Source organism: Sus scrofa, chromosome 15, assembly GCF_000003025.6.
Source record: "Sus scrofa isolate TJ Tabasco breed Duroc chromosome 15, Sscrofa11.1, whole genome shotgun sequence".
In the NCBI taxonomy this organism is placed as follows: Eukaryota; Metazoa; Chordata; class Mammalia; order Artiodactyla; family Suidae; genus Sus; species Sus scrofa.
In genome coordinates this window covers 111,363,243-111,383,237 of record NC_010457.5, presented here as the reverse complement: position 1 = coordinate 111,383,237, position 19,995 = coordinate 111,363,243, and the positions used below count along the sequence as shown (strand labels likewise).

At 41.4% G+C, this 19,995-nt stretch overlaps 1 protein-coding gene across 15 annotated transcripts in view; it reads right to left on the bottom strand.

Moving 5' to 3' along the window:
* Positions 1–11,090, bottom strand: part of PIKFYVE (phosphoinositide kinase, FYVE-type zinc finger containing) — a 96,573-nt gene extending 85,483 nt beyond the window's left edge. For 5 of the 15 annotated variants that reach the window (XM_013984434.2, XM_013984438.2, XM_013984439.2 and 2 more), the window contains exons 1-6: positions 10,886–11,021; positions 7,291–7,471; positions 4,558–4,707; positions 4,268–4,303; positions 1,243–1,361; positions 362–533 (exon numbers count right to left, since the gene is read on the bottom strand). In XM_013984434.2, coding sequence (XP_013839888.1) covers positions 362–533; positions 1,243–1,361; positions 4,268–4,303; positions 4,558–4,707; positions 7,291–7,462 — 649 coding nt within the window. In that variant the 5' untranslated portion in view covers positions 7,463–7,471; positions 10,886–11,021. Of the gene's footprint in view, positions 1–361; positions 534–1,242; positions 1,362–4,267; positions 4,304–4,557; positions 4,708–7,290; positions 7,472–10,885 lie in introns of all 15 variants that reach the window. The other 10 variants (XM_013984437.2, XM_021076160.1, XM_021076162.1 and 7 more) reach the window with 4 other exon arrangements.

The following is a 19,995-nucleotide window of genomic DNA, read 5'->3' as shown; positions in this document are numbered from 1 at the left end:
AGTGTCCAGTGTCATATAACTCAAGGGATATCTTTATTTCATAAAATAAAAATTCTCATAGTAAAATACCCTAACCATCTTGTGTAATCAATGTTAACATGCCCATGGTTTTTTGCTAGATCTATGATACATGGCCTTTTGCTCATTATTTATGAACATCTTCATCTATTTTATTATCCAACAGCAAGGTCCTTCAAAGCGAAGCCATGTCTCTTGCATGTTTGTGCCCTTCCCCCCTGCCGCCTGCCCCAGCTCACACATAAAGTCCAAATAAAAAATGACTTAACCTGGGTCTTGTATTATAACTATTTTATAGTCATGACCTGTAAAAGTGAAAAAATGGTCAGTAATATGCATTTACCTGTATAACCCATAAATTTTCCAGGGATTTCTTGATTGCAGCAACGACTGCAGAAAATTTGCCCACACAATCGGCAATGGTGTCTGCGCCTAAAAGTGGTAAATTTCTCATTACAGTCATAGCACTCTTTACACTGGCTATCTGGCATCCAGTATTGCTTCAGGTCACTGTCCTGTAACAATAAAAATGTGTGAAGCCTTCTTAAAAATACTGAGTATTAGGATGCAATGGTAAAGGCAATGCTAATCAAATCCTAGAAGGTTTCTTTTGCACAAATGAAGCTATTTCTAAAATTCGCACGAGAATACAAAAGGCCAAAATGACCAAGACAATCTTGAAGAAGAATAAGCTGAAGGACATATTACAACTTATAATAACTCAGTGTCAGTTGTTAAGACTTATTCTAAAGCTAGAATATTTTTAGGGCACTCGTGCAAAGATAGAAAAAAAAGGCGCTGTGGACGAGAGAAGTGTTGGCACGTCCCCACACATATATATATGGATTAATAACAAGATACTTAATGTAATCAATGAAGGGTCGTCTTAAAAAAAAAAAATTGGTGCCGAGTCTAACTGGTCTTCCATGCAGGAAAAAAAATGAGACTTGACCCCTATACAAATAATAAAGCTTCTCAAAGAAACCACAGGAGAATATTTATTTTGCCCCTGGGCTAGAAAAACACTTCACCAAAAGCACAACCCATAAAAGAAAAAAAAAGATAAATTAAAATGAAGAATTTATGTGAAAAAATATGGTGAGTCACAGTTGGAGTTAGCATTAACTGAACTTTCTTTCAAGTGGCATTGTATCATTTTCAGCGAAGAATGCATGATCCCTGTATAAGTGCTTAATAAGTAATCTTCTAAACCTTCTAGAGTACCTGGCTCTTCCCCTCCATGATCTCCTTGAGGCGTTTTAATACTGTGCTGAGGCTTCGAAGCTGAACAGCTGTACGAGGGTCATGACCTCCAAAGGTAGGTTCTGCTTTCCTTCTGGTGTCTAAGTCAGTTGCACCAAAAAAATAAACAAACGAAAACCTTAATAGTCTCTAGTATCAATGCAAACAATGCAAAGTGCCTCTTATTTTCAGCATATGCTTATGTTCTCCCGGCCAGTGATACAAATTGAGAGTTAAAACTAGTCTTTATAAGAGTAAGAGGCTGTTCAAAGTGTTTATTACCGTGTACAACACAGCTTCGCAAGCAAATAAGGGCTATCTGAGACAAGCACTGTCTGAGATTGCTGATGATTCTGAGGCCTGGACAGGAGCATCACTTAATTTACTAATGCTTTCTTGGGTGCTTTGGTTCTAAGCCATAATAAATACCTACTAGAAATTTAGCAGAAGGAAAAGCAATCCCAGTGAGTTATCCTAGCCCAGTCTCTACAGTCAAACAGGTCTGCAACAGGGTTGAACAGCTCAGTTCAGTCTGCAAACCACAAACCCAAAGGCTCGCCAGGTAAATTGCAAGGGAGTAATTTAATAACCAACCCCACAGAGTCTGACAGCCTGCAGAACATCCAGGATGGCCATTTATCCACAGACTTCCCTTCACCCAAGAAGTGCCACTCCTCCACCCTGCAGCTCTAAACTAGAAGGGATCCCTTGCTCTCGAAATAGCAATCCTGAAACCAATCCTGTTAATAACAAAACAAACCTACATTCCAGAGTGGGGTGTGCCCACTAAAGCTGTCATCTATTATTTCCCTTTTAGAGCAAGATGACTTCACAAGTGTCTACCTATTCTTGGCTCCAGCAGTTATTAAACCTAAGGAGGAAGTAGATGTGGCTTGATGAAAAGGATAAGCATCTCTATTAGCTTAAACTCATTAACCTAATAATCTCTGCCAAGCAAGATGGAAAACAGCCCACTCTAAACGCTTACCAAATCCATGTATTTGCTAGATTTGCCTTTGGTGTTGTTTTGGTTGGACGGGAAGGAAAGGATTAGAGAGGAATGAAAGGCTGGTATCTAAATCTAAATTGGCTAAGAAGTTTCCAAGATAATAATTATGGAAATGATATCTAAACTGCACCAATGTTAGAAAACTTCTTTTTTTATCTTTTTAGGGCCGCAACCACAGCATATGGAGGTTCTGAGGCTAGGAGGTCAGACTGGAGCTGTAGCCGCTGGCCTACACCACAGCCACAGCCACATCAGATCCAAACCATGTCTGTGACCTACACCACAGCTCACGGAAACACCAGATCCTTAACCACTGAGTGAGGCCAGGGATCAAGCCTGTGTCCTCATGGATACTAGTCAGATTTGTTTCCACTGAGCCACAATGGGAATTCCTAGAAAACTTTGAAAACATTTTCTTTCTATAAACAATAATTTCAGGAGATACCTTAGAATAAAAATGTATATGTATTAGAATGACCAAATTGTTCTCAAGTCTCCATTTTAAACCATGATTTATGAATTGTAAAAGGAGACAGATGAAGCTGTTAAAAGAGTAAGGCTGTGCTCCCATGCACAGGCAACAATTAACTGTGAAGCCACTTGCATTTAGCCACTAAGGAGTATAAGAGCATACAAATAGCATCATCAGCAGTGTGCAATAATTGAATAAGGAAGAGCAAGGCTGTTTCTAGAAGCAAAAGAATCACAGATCGTGGATGAAGATGAAAGAGACCTGAGAGAAAATCTGGTCTAGCACACTCTGCTCTCAAGCAAATCATCTTAGTGGCTTCTCTAATAAAATGAGTATTAGAAAAAGAAATGACTTTTCAAGGTCACAGAGTTAATAAATAGTGGAACCATAGCCTTTTAGTAGGAAAAGGAGCTATTAATTGGTTGAACAGTCCCAACTTGGGAAGCTCAAATGCCTCCAACGGCTAAAGTAAAAATGAAAGAATCAAGTGGACTTGATAAAAGACAGTAAGGAATGGTGGGGACTGCAGCAAACTCGACATTATAGTCTACTCAGTGATATTTAAATTAAAGTTTAGCAAAACACCAGAGCAAGGTTTGGTGGGCTGTCAGTCTGTAACCCCTAAAAGATTGGATTCTAGTCCAACTCCTCAACTTTATAAACAAAGAAATCCTACGTTTAATTCAGCATAAAATTTAGTCATAAGAGCTTCCTTAGCAAAAATAGGAATGCTATCACATATCAGGTTAAAGAGCTAAGAAGAGTCCATTAAGGTTAAAGGTTAAAGTGGGGATGGGCGCTTCCTTCCATCCATTTGGAGTGAGGAGCTCATTTCTCCCTCTCTCCCTCCTACCCTCTGATTCTTTCTTCCAAAAGGCTGACATACCCCAGGCTGAGGCCCTCTGCCCTGGAAAACCTGCAAAGGTGATGCAACCCAATCTGCTCCAGTCCTTCAGAAGAAACTCTTCCTCTGCTTGTTCCTCCTCCTCCTCCAACCCACCAGAAGAAAGTCCTGAAGCAAGGCTCAACTAGCAATAAAATATCCTGCCAACCACTGTTACCTGGGCCGCCTATTTTCACTCGAAGGCCAGGCAAGACAGGCCCTGACATTCCTGGACACCTACGCTCAACCCTCCCCTCCATTATGCCACCGTTCACTGCCCTTCTCCTGTCACCTTGAGTTGGGCAAACCACTGCACCAAGGTAAAAATCTAACAGAAAGAAAACAGAACTCACTTTCTCTAGTCTCTCGATTCACGCACTGATCCCAGCCTGTACTAAAGAGAAGAGCATGAAAATGAAGGAGGTGACCGCGTCGTAGACCAGGATGGAGAATAGACAGGCGAGAGGAGCTCAGCTTACCCAGCCACACTGACAGTGTGCAACCCGACAAGGACAGAAGGCCAAGAGCAAGTGGCAGCCCACTAATGGAGTGGAGAGACTTCTGCAGCCAGAGGCATGCACATCCCATTACGCTGGCCGCCCCCAGACTCTGTGCAGCATTCATTCACAAAGCTGAAACTAACCTGTGTTCTCCTGGGGGTGTGGCAAACTGTTCTCTGCTGAAACCCAAGCAAGTAATTAATCAAAACACAGTCAAGAGATCTCTGCCTTGCCTACATTAAAGTTTAATGAAATATCTAAGAACTCTTTTTATCAACAAATTCTTTCACTCTCTAGGTTAACAGATTCATTGATTCTGAAGGGTACCTGACTATTTCAAAGGGCAAAAAAGTTAAGTCAGTGAACAACCTGGGAAACACAATGACTGGGAAAACCTACTACATTGAGAGGGATGAATCAAGAACAGTCTTACCTAACACTGAAGATCGCCGCTGGAGCTCCTCATTGAGCTGCTTTTTATATGGTGTAGGTGACCTCACAGACTGTGTCCTTGAAGGAAGCTGAGGGCTGGTCCAACTTCCAGTCAGAGACTGCTGTTCTCCCTGGCCCCCTTCTGCTCGCTCTGAAGCAAAGGAAAGCTTGGAATTATTAGAAAAACTAAAACTCAGAGTTCAGCAAAGGAAAGGAAATAGATGCATTTTTTTTTGTTGTTGTTTTAGGAAAGAATGTATACTTTTTATTACATGACTAAGTAAAACTTAGGCTTTTTTTTTTTTTTTTTTTTTTGTCTTTTTGCCATTTTTTTTCTTGGGCCGCTACTGCGGCATTTGGAGGTTCCCAGGCTAGGGGTTGAATCGGAGCTGTAGCTGCCAGCCTGCACCAGAGCCACAGCAATGCTGGATCCAAGCCGCATCTGCAGCCTACACCACAACTCATGGCAATGCCAGATCCTTAACCCACTGAGCAAGGCCAGGGATGGAACCCGCGACCTCATGGTTCCTAGTCGGATTCATTAGCCACGACGGGAACTCCAGGCCTTTTTTTTTTTTTTTTTTTTTTAATGAAAAGAGATTCAAAGGTGACAAAATTACAGGCCAATAATTACATCCTTGTATTTGTGATCTTCAGTTTGTTTTACTTTCATTAGAAACTTCTTGGAGTTCCTGTCGTGGATTAGCAGTTAACAAACCCAACTAGCATCCATGAGGACACGGGTTCGATCCCTGGCCTCGCTCAATGGGTTAAGGATCTGGCATTGCCGTGAACTGTGGTGTAGGTCGCAGACTCGACTTAGATCCCATGTTGGCTGTGGCTGTGGTGTAGGCTGGCGGCTACAGCTCAGAATGGACCCCTAGCCTGGGAACCTCCATATGCTGCGGGTGTGGCCCTAAAAGACAAAAAGACAAAAAAAAAAAAAGAAACTTCTTGGGCATATTAAAGCAAACAAAATACAAGCTTCACATTTTTGTTGTTGTTTTATGGGGTGGCTCCCTTGGACTATTAAAACGGTGTCCAGTGGATACTAGGTGCTCAATAAATATGTGCTAAATAATATTCTCCTAAAATAGCTAAATGTAATGTGATATAACATGGAATCAGGGAACAAAAAATAAAGGCATTACATAGAAACTGAAGAGATATAAATAAAATACATACTTCAGTTAATAACAATGTGTTAACAGGAGCTCCCTTCCTGGCTCAGCAGTTGACGAACCCAACTAGGATCCATGAGGATACTGGTTCAATCCCTAGCCTCACTCAGTGGTTGGGGATCCAGCATTGCCGTGAGGTGAGCTGTGGTGTAGGTCGAAGACCCAGCTCAGATCCCACGTTGCTGTGTAGCTCCGATTCAACCCCTAGCCTAGGAACTTCCATATGCCGCAAATGCGGTCCTAAAAAAAAAAAAAAAAAAACAGAAAAAAAAATTTTTTTTAATTAAAAAAAAATGTGTTAATAATGGTTCATTAATTGTAATAAATGTACTATACCAATGTAAGGTGTTAATAACAGGGGGAGGGAGTTCCCATTGTGCTGCAGGGGAAACAAATTCAACTAGGAATCATGAGTTTGTAGGTTCCATCCCTGGCCTCATTTAGTGGGTTAAGGATCTGGTGTTGCCGTGACCTAAGGTATAGGTTGAAGATGTGGCTCAGATCTCGAGTTGCTGTGGCTGTGGCGTAGGCCAGCAGCTACAGCTCCAATTTGATCCGTAGCCTGCGAACCTCCATATGCCACTGGTGTGGCCCTAAAAAGAAAAAAAAGAAAAAAGAAAAAAATAAATAAAATAACAGGGGGAACTGGGTGTAAGGCTTTATGAGAACTCTCTGTATTTTCTGCTCAATTTTTTTCATAACTCAAACTATTCTAAAAAATAAGATTGTTGAGTTCTGTTTATTTTTAAAGATCACTGCTTCAAAATGGACTAACAGTAGGTATTACAGAGCTTTAAACATGACTGCTAATAAAAGTTAATACTACTAAAATTTCTACTGAGGTAATTAAATTGTTAACCCCCAAATCCCTTACAACTGGAGGGATTGCTTTCTAACACATTTCAAATAATACAGCCAAATATAAAGCAAAATATGTAGGCCATGTTTTTTCAATTCTTCAAATGAATAAAAAATATATTACTTAAAAAGAGCTCATTTTCAAAATATCTTTTCACCTGGTGTCATTAAATGTACACCTTATCCTAACAAGTTTAAGTCAATAATAGGCCTTCATGAAAACTTTCAATTTTTGAAAAATATAAAGCTTTCCTCCTATGTGCTGATCCTTTGGTTTCACTGCTATAGTTAAAATCTTTTGGCTATTAACCCCTAAAAGAGCAAAGTCCACTCTATGAACTTAAGAAAATTGAAATATATTAAGGGAAAAAAAAAGAATGCTAACTTCTCTTTAAAAAGGGACCTCCTTTTAAAGCTCTTTTCTTTCTTTATTTTTTATTAAAGTATGTTGATTTACAATGCTGTGCCAATTTCAACATTTAATTTTCAATTCAGATCTTCAGTTGCCAATAATTAAAAAGATTAAAGGGAAAATTCTCGCATGTCTCTTATGCAGTTAACCCCACTGACCTATGATTAAAGCTACCTCCTTGTTAATATTTCACTTTCTTGCAAAGACCCTGCATGAAAGTCAGACAGGAGAATTTCAGAGTATCAAGATGGTAGGGTCTCCGATGTTTAAGAGTGAGTCTTACCTTTGTTAAATCGAAAGAGATTTACAAAAGAACTATATGCTGATTTAAAAGGAGGTTCGTCCTGATCAGGAGTCAAAGGTTTAAAGTGTGTGAGATGCGAAGGACTAGTAGGAGATCGAGGCAAATCATTAGCAGAGTCCAATGTTGGGGAAGTCTTATCATCTGTGGCCATTTCATGAGTCTAATAAACAAAAGAAATAAGCAAACATATAAGTTCTTCGGGAAACCCAAAGGTTGATTCCAAACAGCAACCAAATGTCTAGAAATCTGACTTCAGAAAGTCAGACCTATGAAAACCAAAGAGTAAATAAATCTAGTTAAGTATATAGTCCAAATTAAGACTGAAAACACTGCAATCTAGATCACAAGAGTCTCAGTCACCTAAAACTAGGATTACACAGTCAACCTCATTTTCGGTATTACTATTCAAATACAGAATATACCAAAATTATTAAAAATTGGAGGTAAGGCTTAAATGTGAGCATGCAAAAAGGAAAAAAAAAAGATTTCCACATAACTAACATATTTTTTAAGATTTTTTTTCTTTGGAAAAAGAGATACCCAGCTTTTTAAAGTTATGGGGGGGGCTGATTTTGCCCAAGCATACAAATTCCTCAAAGTTTTATTTTACTTATTTCAATGTTTTCTTTTAAAAAAATATAAAAAATAAATATTTCCAAGAAAAGGAAGTAAGTGCCCCCTTAAGTATATTTCTCATAGGTGAGGTTATAAAACCTCAAAAGTTACCCAAGCTATGTCTCATCACCTATGAGAACACATCCCCCTCATCTGTCCTCCAGGCATAGGCATCAGGTTTCCCTCCTTTGAAGCCTAAACTCATTTAGGTATCCTATCACCAAAAATCACTAATCAACCAAAGCAATGACGCTAACCACATCACCAGATGGAAGTTACAGAAAAGCACTGATGTCTATTTTCTGCCACATTGATTAACACTTCAAATAAAAGAGAAACATGAACAACGCATAACTCAACATTAAAATGCTTTCGGAGTTCCCATCATGGCTCAGCGGTTAATGAACCTGACTAGCATCCATGAGGATGCGGGTTCAATCCCTGACCTCACTCGGTGGGTTAAGGATCTGACATTGCCATGAGCTCTGGTCTAGGTTGCAGACATGGCTCAGATCTGGCATTGCTGTGGCTGTGGCATAGGCTGGAGCTCCGATTTGACCCCTAGCCTGGGAACCTCCACATGCCGCAGGTGCAGCCCTAAAAGCCAAAAAAAAAAAAAAAAAAAAAAAAAAAAAAAAAAAAAAGCTATAGCTTGGAATCTAATTTATACTTTACCAAGAGGACATTACACTCTTATAAAATGCTTTTCACTTTCAAAATCCTATCTCCCATCTCCTTTCATTTTTACAAAAGTCTTGGAAGACTCACAGAGCTAGCCTTATTACTACATTTTACCTTTAAGACAACCAAGGTACACTGAACCTAAAACAACTTCCTTGAGCGTCACAAAGTTACTCCGTGGTAGGGCTATAACTAGATCCCATGTTTACGTTTTTCAGAGCAAAATTAATTTTGTAGCTCTTCACAGGCTTCCAAATCTGGTCTATCTGAATTCTAACTACTCAAGATGTTGCCTGATTAATAATTTAATTCATTATTAATTAAACAAAGCAAAAATGAAACCACTGATGAATAGAATGTTGGCAACAAAACTATTTATTGGAACGGAGGGAAGGGGGAGGAAAAAGAGGAAGGAGAAGAGGAAGGGGGAGAAAAGGAGGAAGGAAAGAGGGAAAGGACATGTCCTTCTAAAGTGTCAGGACAATCCATACTCCAGCATAAAGGGTTGGGAAATTAGGTGGCGATTAATGAAGTGTAAACTCAAAAAGGGGAAGGGGGGGCAGAGACTTCACTTGGGAGAAAGGATAATGTGACCTCAAAAACAACCTGAAGGCCTTGGAGAACACCCTACATCCTACTTTTGACACAAGTAACATGAGAAGCAGAGGCAGCAACCTCCCCAGAGTCTTAGCATCACGCCTAAGGGTCACCCACATATTAGGCTTTGAAGATAAAAGATAAAAATTACCGTGAGCACACTCACCAAGTGTAATTTCTGAAACAAATATAATCACAGAGTTCATCTCAATAACTACATAGTGATATCAGGATCCTGAAAAAACTGCCTTACCACCCTTATTACCTGGTAGCTTAAAACTTCGATATAAACTAGGACGCTTTCCTATCCGAGAAGTAATTATAAGTATTAACTTACTCATTCAAAAACCACTCGTGTATCAGCAGCACTAGTGAGGAATCCTACTAGTGTATGCAGACCCACTATCAAAAAGCTAATCAGATGTTGAAAATAAGCCTGCTCCATGAGCCAAAACAAAATTTTAACAGACAGAAAAATCCAAGTATCAGCTCAGTCATTTCTAAGTACCGAATACTTTTTTTAAGTACTCAATACATACCTAACAATGCAGGACAGCTGAATACTAGAAGCATTATTTTCCACCTACAAAGATTTTTTGGTTCAACTTTTGATCGATGTACCAACAGATCAAGGTTTTCTAAAGGAAAACCACATGATCCATATGACTTCCCAGAAAGAAGAAAAAGGGAGGACACAGGAGAGTAGACTCTCTCTGCAGAAGAAACTTCACCCGCCCATCTTCGTCACAAACTCGAATCCAACCCAAAGAAACTAAGAATATTTTTTGCTGGAATTTTTATAGTGGGAGTTTGGGAGTGCCGGAAAACAAGACTCAAATATTTCAGAAATATGATTCAAATAAATCAAAAATAAGACAGCACAATATACCAAGAAACTACCTCTGCGGTCAGTACAGGAATAATTTTACAAAAGGAGGCGCTGAATCAGTACAGGATAATTTCATATATATATTCATCAGGTAAATAAAAATAACTTAATACTGAATTCCAGTATTTCTCATATTTCCTGAATGTCTTAATAATAACTTACGTACTGAACAGGAGATGCCTCATTTTTATATTCCATTCTCGACCTTTTGTTGGGAACGTTCTAAACAAGGGGAAAATACGAACTGGGAAATCCTCTCCTCAAGAGACTTTGAAACATAGGTACACATGGTAAAGCCTCAAATAGCAGAAGCAGGGAGTATATACATATTTGAAACCCCATTGTTAGTGTCGTTTCTGCAAATTAGGAACTTTCTTGCCCAGTCTGTGAATACATCTCTGAAAGAAAGGCTCAGAGCTTATCCATCAGAGGGAGGAGGAACTGGACTATGCATCTCAGAAACCAGCTCAAGTGCACGGGACAAGAGGAGGAGCAAGGGAACTTCAGAGGTTTCCAAGGAAACCTCTTAAAGCGCAGCCCCACCCGGCTCCCTTCCCCACTCGCCAGGCAAGGGGCAGCTGGGGAATTAAGGAGCCGGCTGACTGAGGGGACAGGTTCTCCTGCTCTTCTTTGCCCTGCCTCGGCCACAGCCCGGCCTCCAGCCGCGGTAGTGAAGCCCCAGCTCTCGCCTTCACTTCGGATTTCCCCTCCGCTCCGCCCCAGAGCTTCTTAAACCCGCCTTCCTCCCCACCCTCAGGCCCAGCCGGCCGCGCGCCAGGCCCCCTCCCTTACCTGCGCCTCCTGCCCCAGCCCCGCTGGCCTCCCTCCACCCCAGCCTCGGCTTCACCCAGTTCTGGAGCAGGAAGGCGACTAGAAAGGACAGCGCCGGCTACTCAGGCCGCCGGCGGTTGCGGCAGGAAGCAAAGCTGCTTACATGGTTGCTGCGGCTTCTCGCTTCCCCCCCAAGGCTCCGCCCTCTGTTCCTCCTCCCCTCCAATCCGCCACTCTCCCAGGGCCCGGCTCCGCCCTCCCCGCCCCGCCTGCAGGACGTTCGGATCAGACGCTCAGACAGAAAGAGTCCAGCCCAGATAGAGTCGTGCTCGACACCTTGACCGAGATAAAGCCGCCTCAGCCTTTCTGGAGGAAGCCACCGCGACTGCGCGCGTGAGCATCACGCGTGCCGGGTCAGCGGATGGGTGCTGACTAGATTGCAGTTACCGTATGTGTTCGATGATGTGGGCACCAACATCATCGAACACATATATTACCAGGCTCGGCATTCTTATGGACTGACGTTCCTTTGAGTAATATAGAGCACCTAGAGCAAAAACTGTTGTCAGACTAGAGTGATTCTGCCAATGAGCCCTGTAACCTGAAACAAATTACTTATTGCTTTAAGTTCCAAACCTCTTATCTGTAAAATGGGGTTAATGACAGTACCCATTTCACAGATAATTTTTTGAAGATTAAATAAAACATTGTACGTAAAGAATTTGGCATAGGAGTTCCCGTCGTGGTGCAGTGGTTAACGAATCCGACTAGGAACCATGAGGTTGTGGGTTCGGTCCCTGGCCTCACTCAGTGGGTTCAGGATCCGGCGTTGCCGTGAGCTGTGGTGTAGGTTGCAGACGCGTCTCGGATTCCACGTTGCTGTGGCTCTGGTGTAGGCCGGTGGCTACAGCTCCGATTGGACCTCTAGCCTGGGAACCTCCATATGCCGCGGGAGCGGCCCTAGAAAAGGCAAAAAGACCAAAAAAAAAAAAAAAAAAAAAGAATTTGGCATAGTGTCTAATCCAGAATAAGTGATGTTAGCTCTACAGCTAATTTTTTCACTGAAATTTTTTGTTGCAAGGACTGGCGCAAATAAAGTCACCAATCCCTGTCTCGCTTTATCGTCCTCACCAGCCTTATCCATCATTTTGCTATTTTAATTTAATTCTGCAGGCCCTTTCCCCACAAGAATTTTGGCAAATCAGCACCCAGTTTTCCTTGAGTTGTGTCTTCTCAGAGTAGTATCCAAACCTGAAGGCTGATAGCAGTATAAATCCTGGTCACCATCTTCAGATGGGCCCCTCAGCAATCAGCCGGGGAGTTGGTAGTCAAATTCTTCCATTCCTCACTACTGCTACCCCACGCCACCACTGGTGACCTTCACTATCATACTCAACAAGAGAATTTCATCTACAAATGAAATAACCCAAGTGTTGGGTCTGATTCCTAACTAACCACCCCCATGACATTTACCTGCATCCACATCTACCCTGACCTGACTCCTGTCCTCATCTCTGGGAGAAAGAAGCCTCTTCTTTCCCCGATCAATCTTCGCAGCTCTCAATCCACCCTCTCAGATCTCCCGTGGGAGTTTCCACCATATCTTCAACCTCTCTTTTTTCAATAACTCTTCCTCCTCAGCCTGTAAACATGCTCAAGTCTATGCCTTCCAAAAACAGAAAGAAAAGCAAACCCACCCCTTGTAATTAGCCTGGTGACATGAATGTTTCATACACCTACCATGAAGTGTAAATTAAATCAAGAGACCAAATGAACAGGATACCCCAGTCAATACACTAATGTATATAGAAACCTCATGTGAACTATGGCATTTGGAATGGATAAGCAATGAGATCCTGCTGTATAGCACAGGGAACAATATCTAGTCACTTTTGATGAGACACGATGGAGGATAATGCAAGAAAAAGAATGTATATATCTGTGTGACTGGGTCACTTTGCTGTACAGCAGAAATTGACAGAACACTATAAACCAGCTATAATGGAAAAAATAAAAATCATTTTTAAAAAAAGAAACTCCATATACGGTGTTAAAAGGTAACATATTAAAATGTCTAAGAGTTTATCTGAGCAAGAAATCGGGCATCCCCAAATGCAAAGAGGTTAGAAGCACTCCATGGACAGAAGCTAGGGGAAAGACTTACAAAGAGGCTGAAGCAACTCAAGAAAATTATTTGATTGGTTATAGCTTGAGCTGATGGCTTATTTGGGAAAGTCTAGGTGGCTGTTTGTGATTGGTTATCTTTGGTTTCATATTTCTAACCTTGAGGCATTACAGGCTTGGGTTTTGGTTTGCTTACATAGGTTACTAAAACATTGGAGCCTCCTCAGTCTAAGGGGCCTCCAGATTTAAGATAACAATGATAAAATGGCCATTTGACAGACACTTTTTTTTTTTTTTTGTCTTTTTGCCATTTCTTGGGCCGTTCCTGCAGCATATGCAGGTTCCCAGGCTAGGGGGCCAATTGGAGCTGTAGCCCCCAGCCTATGCCACAGCTGCGACCTAGGCCACAGCTCATGGCAACAGGGGATCCTTAACCCACTGAGCAAGGCCAGGGATCAAACCTACGTCCTCGCGGATGCTAGTCGGGTTCACTAACAGCTGAGCCAAGACAGCAATTCCAAAAAAAGCAGTTTAGATTCTCACCTCATTCCAGATATCAAAATTAACTCAAGGTGAATTTTTTAAATATAGAAGGATACTTTATGTAAATATCTGCCTCAAAAACTTTTGTCAGGATTTCCCACTGTGGCTCAGCAAGTTAAGAACCTGACTAGTATCCATGAGGATGCAAGTTCGATCCTGGCCTCGATCAATGGGTTAAGGATCCAGCATTGCCATGAGCTGCAGTTTAGGTCACAGACTAGGCTTGGATCTGCTATTGCTGTGGCTGTAGCTGTGGCTATAGCTGGCAGCTGCAGCTCTGATTCAACCCCTAGCCTGGGAACTTCCACAGGTACAGCCCTAAAGGAAAAGAAAAAAAAAAAAAAACTTTTGTCAGAGTACACATGATTCTTGCTGATCTGATTATTGTGATGAGAGTACTATGCTATATGTATTAATTGTATTTGTATAGAAAATAAATAGCTTTTCGCCACATTCTGTCTACCTCTCTCAATAAATCTATTTTTACCCATCACTTTGCATCTTGCTGAATTCCTTCTGCACTGAGACACAAAGAACTTGAACTTCAGTAAGTCCTGAGACCAGCTGATGTTCTCCTTTCATCTGCTCCCAGGTGACACAGGGCCCTTCGCTTTCTCTGATGACTTTTCTGGCATCTCCCAAGTGGCTGGACCTGTGCCGGAAGAATGTGACACACATAGAATTCAGTTTGATGTTGGCACCTTCGGTCACAATCATATCACTCTATTTCACGTGAATATAACTTTTTGTGAAAGGAGAGCCTATCTCATGAAAAGTGCACAGATCATGAGCACTCACTGACTTATCACAAAACAATAACTGTATAACCTCTGTAAGCACCACCCAGTAAGGAAACAGAACTTTATCAGCACTCTAGAAGCCCTTTTTGTGCCCACTTCGTGCCCCCTTCCAATCACTGCCACCTTCTTCCACCCTATGTCTCTATCTGTGTTGTCGGAGCCCATTACAAAGCCTTGTCAAGAGGCCCATAAATAGTTACTAAACTGAATTGAACCCCTTTGAAATTGTTTTGTAATCTCGAGCTAGTGGTCACTTTGACTTACTCCTCTGCAGAACAGGGATGGCATTTTATAATTTCAATAGTTCTCAACCCTAGTTGTACATTAGAATCAACTGAGGGAGCTTTTGAAAAACTATCCATCATGCTTGGGTCCTACTCTGGAGCAAGTGGTCCCAGGCAGCAGTAGTTTTTCAAGCCTTCCACGCATTCCAGGGTACAGCCATAACCTCTTGAATCTTACAATTCCAACCCACACTTTATGTTCAAATCTCAGTTCTACTATGGCTGTGGGTTGAATTGTGTCCTCCTCAAAGATGTTGAAGTTCTAGGGAGCTCCCTGGTGGTCGAGTGGCTAGGACTCAACACTTTCAGCACTGTAGCCTGAGTGCAATACCCGGTATGGAAACTGAGATCTCACATCAAGCTGCTACATATCAGGGCCAGAAAAGAAAAGAAAAAAGATGTTGAAGTACCTGTGAATGTGGACATATTTGAAAATAGGGTTATTGAAGATGATCAAGGTAGGATGAGGTCAGTAGGATGAGCCTCTAATCAATTGTGACTGGTGGACCTTAAAAAGGGGGGAAATCTGGACCCAGAGACAGACACAGGAAGATCACCAGGCCAAGACTGGAATTATGTTGCCACAATCAAGGAACACCAGAGATTATGGTCCAACCTCCAGAAGCCAGGAGAGAAGCGGGAACAAATTTTGCCTCACCACCCTCAGAAGGAAATCAGATGATACCTTGATTTCAGATCTCTAGCCTCCAGAATATGAGACAATAAATTCCTGTTCTTTAAGCCACAAAAAAAGGAAAGTAAATAGCTTTTCTTACTCTTTCTTTTTTTAATATTGATTAGTATTATCAAATTAATTGAATAAGGTAGCCATTAGACAGAGGGGGCTCCGATGCTTTCGTAGCCTATGCAAATAAGCCAAAACCCAAGCTTGTCATGCATCAAATTTAGAAATTTGAAGCCAGCAGATAACCAGTCATAAACAGCCAAATAAGCCATTAGCTCAAGCTATAGCCAATCAAATAATTTCCTTATTTTACCTCAGCCTCTTCTCTATAAAAGACTTTTCCCCTGGCCCTTTTCGATGGACTGCTTCTAACCATTTCCCATTTGGTGATGAGCAATTCTTGCTCAAATAAACTCAAGAATTTTAATACCCCTAAGTTCATCTTCTAATAGTATCAGTATGAACTTGTGGGGTGGGGGGCCAATGTGGTGTCATTTATTGCCACCACTCTTTTTTTTTTTTTCTCTGTGGCAGCATCTGCAGCATATGAAAGTTCCCAGAGATCACATCTGAGCTGTAGCTGTGACCTTGCCACAGCTGCAGCAGTGCCGGATCCTTAACCCACTGTGTCACAACAAGAATTCCTCATCACTCATTTTCATGCTCAGTTGAACCCAATTTGTCCAATGAAAGCCCCTTCCAGCTGGCTCCTGAATCCATTTAATATGACTCCAACAATTTTTTTTTCTTTTTTTTTTTTAATTTCTTGGGCCACACCCACGGCATATGGAGGTTCCCAGGCTGGGGTCCAATCTGAGCTGTAGCTGCCAGCCTACGCCAGAGCCACAGCAAAGGGGGATCCGAGCCGCGTCTGCAACCTACACCACAGCTCACGGCAATGCCGGATCCTTAACCCACTGAGCAAGGCCAGGGATCGAACCCTCAAGCAACCTCATGGTTCCCAGTCGGATTCGTTAACCACTGCGCCACGACGGGAACTCCGCCTCCAACAATTCTTGAACATTTCCTTACTTCCTGACTCAGATATACCAGGCTCCTCTTGAACTTTCCTTTTCCCAAAACTTGAACCTGCCAGTTGTCTGAGGAGCCAAGGTTCCCTCTTGTAGGGAACAAAAATGTTTTCAGGGAGCTTCCATCGTGGCACAGCAGAAACGAATCCAACCAGGAACCATGAGGTTGCGGGTTCGATCCCTGGCCTTGCTCAATGGGTTAAGGATATGGCGTTGCTGTGAGCTGTGGTGTAGGTTGCAGACATGGCTTGGGTCTGGAGTTGCTGTGACTCTGATGTAGGCCAGCAGCTGTAACTCAGATTAGACCCTTAGCCTGGGAGCCTCCATATGCCACAGGAGCAGCCCTAAAAAGACCAAAAAAAGACCAAAAAACAAAAAAAAAAAGTTCTCAAAAATCACAAAATTCACTTCTAGCTAGGATATAATGAAATTGGTCACCTCTTACACTGCATGAAAGACAAAAATTCGTATATTCCTGCTAAATAATAATTTGATGGATCTAACTAACACTTTAAAAATATTTATACTCCTCTTTTCAACAATTTTAAATCTAGCAATCTAGCCTAAGGAACTGATTTGCGTATAAAATAAAGTATATCTAAATATCTTTGTCACAGTTATTTGAAACAGTAATAAATAGATTAAAAAAATACATAAGGAGATAAATTTCTAACCAACACAGACAACATGAAAGTAATACAATCAAATGACAGACAATTATGCAGTCATCAGAAATTACTCTGAGACTTTATAAAGCATGCTTCTTCAAATCGAACTTCTTGAAAAAGTTTTCTTTGGCTCTCTTTCCCCAACTCCAGTCACACTAAAATCTACGGTATGGCTTCTATCAGAATCATTCTGATAGAATTATTCTTCTTAAAGTGCATTTATGAGGTCCCCCTACTTGCCAAAATTATTTTCAGGCTTCGTCTTTCTGAACCACTTGCAGTACTTCCTCTCTTTTGGAAACTTTGTCTTCCTTTGGCTCCCATCAGGCTCTGCTGACTCTTCTCCTACGCCACAGAGAGTCCTTCTCATTCTCTTTTGGGGACTCCTTTTCTCCCACCTAGCTCTTAGAGATGTGAAGTGTTCCCCAGAGTTCTTACGGAGGTAGACTTTTCTTCTCATTCTGTAATCCTAGATGATCTCAGACATGCTATAGCTTCCACTACTATCAATACATGCTTTTATTTAGTTTGCCATAAAATGCCACAGCCTGGCTTAAACAACAGAAATGTAGGGGTTCCCTTGTGGCAAAGCAGGTTAAGGCACTGGCGTTGTTACTGCAGTGGCTCAGCTCAGTGGTTGCTGCTGTGGCGTAGGTTCAATCCCTGGCCTGGAAACTTCCAGATACTGTGGGCACAGCCCAAAACAAACAAACAAAGAAAAAAAACAGAAATTTATTTTCTCACAGTTCTGGAGGCTAGAAGTCTGTGAGTGAGATGCCAGTAAGTTAGGGTTCATTTTTTCTTGGGCCTCTCCCCTTGCCTTGCAGGTGGGTACCCTCTCGTTGCCTCTTCCAATGTTTGTCCTTGAATGTACAAATTTCCTCTTTTTATAAGGATACTGATCAGTTTTGATTAAGGTCTGTCTATATGACCTCATTTAACCTTGCTTACCTCTTTCAAGGCCCTATCTTCAAATATGGTGATATTCTGAGGTATCAAGGATTTGAGTTTCAACGGGTGAATTTGGGGGAGGGGGCACAATAACTATAACAACGCTGAAGATTCTGACTTCTCTCTCCAGCCCAGACACCCATCCTGAACTTTAGACAGATGTGGTGAACTGCCTCCTGGACTTTTCTATCTTTTTTTTTTTTTTTTTGCTGTTTCTTTGGGCCGCTCCTGCGGCATATGGAGGTTCCCAGGCTAGGGGTCTAATCAGAGCCATAGCCACCAGCCTACGCCAGAGACACAGCAACGCAGGATCCCACCCGCATCTGCAACACCGGATCATTAACCCACTGAGCAAGGGCAGGGACCGAACCCGCAACCTCATGGTTCCTAGTCGGATTCTTTAACCACTGCGCCACGACAGGAACTCCTGGACTTTTCTATCTTGCACAGACATCCCAAACTTCACAAACCATAAAATTAACTCATTATCTCAGCCACCAGATCCGTGACTCTATCTAAACGCTTTCTTTGTTGATGGGCACCCCCAGATCCCAATCCCAGAAATCACTTCGTTATTCTCTCTCCCATCATCTTCTTTGCCAATGAATTTCAATGAATTGAATTTCCATGAAGTAGAAAGAACTGTTCATTCTACTTCATTTTTTTTTAGATCATCCAAATGAAAGTACAAATACCTTAGAGTATTCATAGGAGTCTCCTGTTATCTGGATGAGTGTCTCATAACCAAATATTGACAGACATTTCATGGCCCACGTTTCTATTTGTGTTTACAGCAATATTTGGGATCTGATAATATCAAAATATTCAGATTTTTTTGTTGGCCAAATGAAAGACAAATGACGTCAAGGCACACCATATTAACCAAAGAGAGAAAACCCATGTTCTAAATGAATCATTACATGACATCCAGTAAAAGAACCAAGCTAAATTCAAAAGTATCAGAATGGAAGCAGTTAGTTTCATATTTGCCTTGCAAGCAGTAATTTAATTTCAGCCAAACTCATTTGTTACATTTAATTAATGTTCTTAATGGTGATATATTTTTTATAGTTTTGCCTCTAAGTCATTTTGTCTACAAATTAGTTATTTTATGGTTGTTTAAGAGCTATCAGCACAGGGAACATATATCTCTATATATTACTATAAGGCAATTCATGGGATCTACAAAAATTTTTTTAAAGGAGTTCCCTTGGGGTGCAGTGAGTTAAGGATCTGGGGTTGTCACTACAGAGGCTCAGGTCACTGCTGTGGCGGGGGTTTAATCTGTTGTCTGGGAATTTTTACATGCCGCAGACATAGCCAAAAAAAAAAAAAGAAGAAAAAGAAAACTATTTTGTATAATACTGGCTCAGGGAACACTGTTTTAGATGCTGAGAGCCCCTTACGTGTTACCTTTCCTCCCATACTGCCAGATTTGTAGCCCCTTTTTGGCAGTGTCTACTATTTAATGGAATACATTTTGTGATTAAACTAACTTTGGTTCTGTATAATTGCCTGAATTTATTCTCCCTGTTCCTCATTCTCCTCAGTTATATTCGATGTCTTTGGTCGTGCTATGTATCTTGAAGGCTACCCTAAATCCTTTCTGGAACAAGAATGAATAGAAATAATTTTAGTAGTCGCCAGGCGGTAATAAACAACGTGAACCTGATAGAATATGGAGTAAATTTGTAAGCTCAGGTGATTTGCGGGTCTCAGGTTTGAGATGAAAATACAAGACCATATATCTCTATCATCAATTCTACGGAAATAAATAGAGGTGACTGCTACTCTCAGTTAATCCAACTCAAAAATCAATAAGCGCGAGGCGGTGTAGTCTTTCCTTCGTCCTTTTCTCCTGGGAAAAATACCAGCGCCCTCTAGAGTCCAAAATGCACCCGTAGTGTCCATAATCTTCAGAGAGTTGAAGGAATAATCCGATATGAGAGATAATTTTTTTTTGTCTTTTGTTGTTGTTGTTGTTGCTATTTCTTGGGCCGCTCCCGCGGCAAGAGATAATTTTTAAAAGTTAATTTGGAGGCATG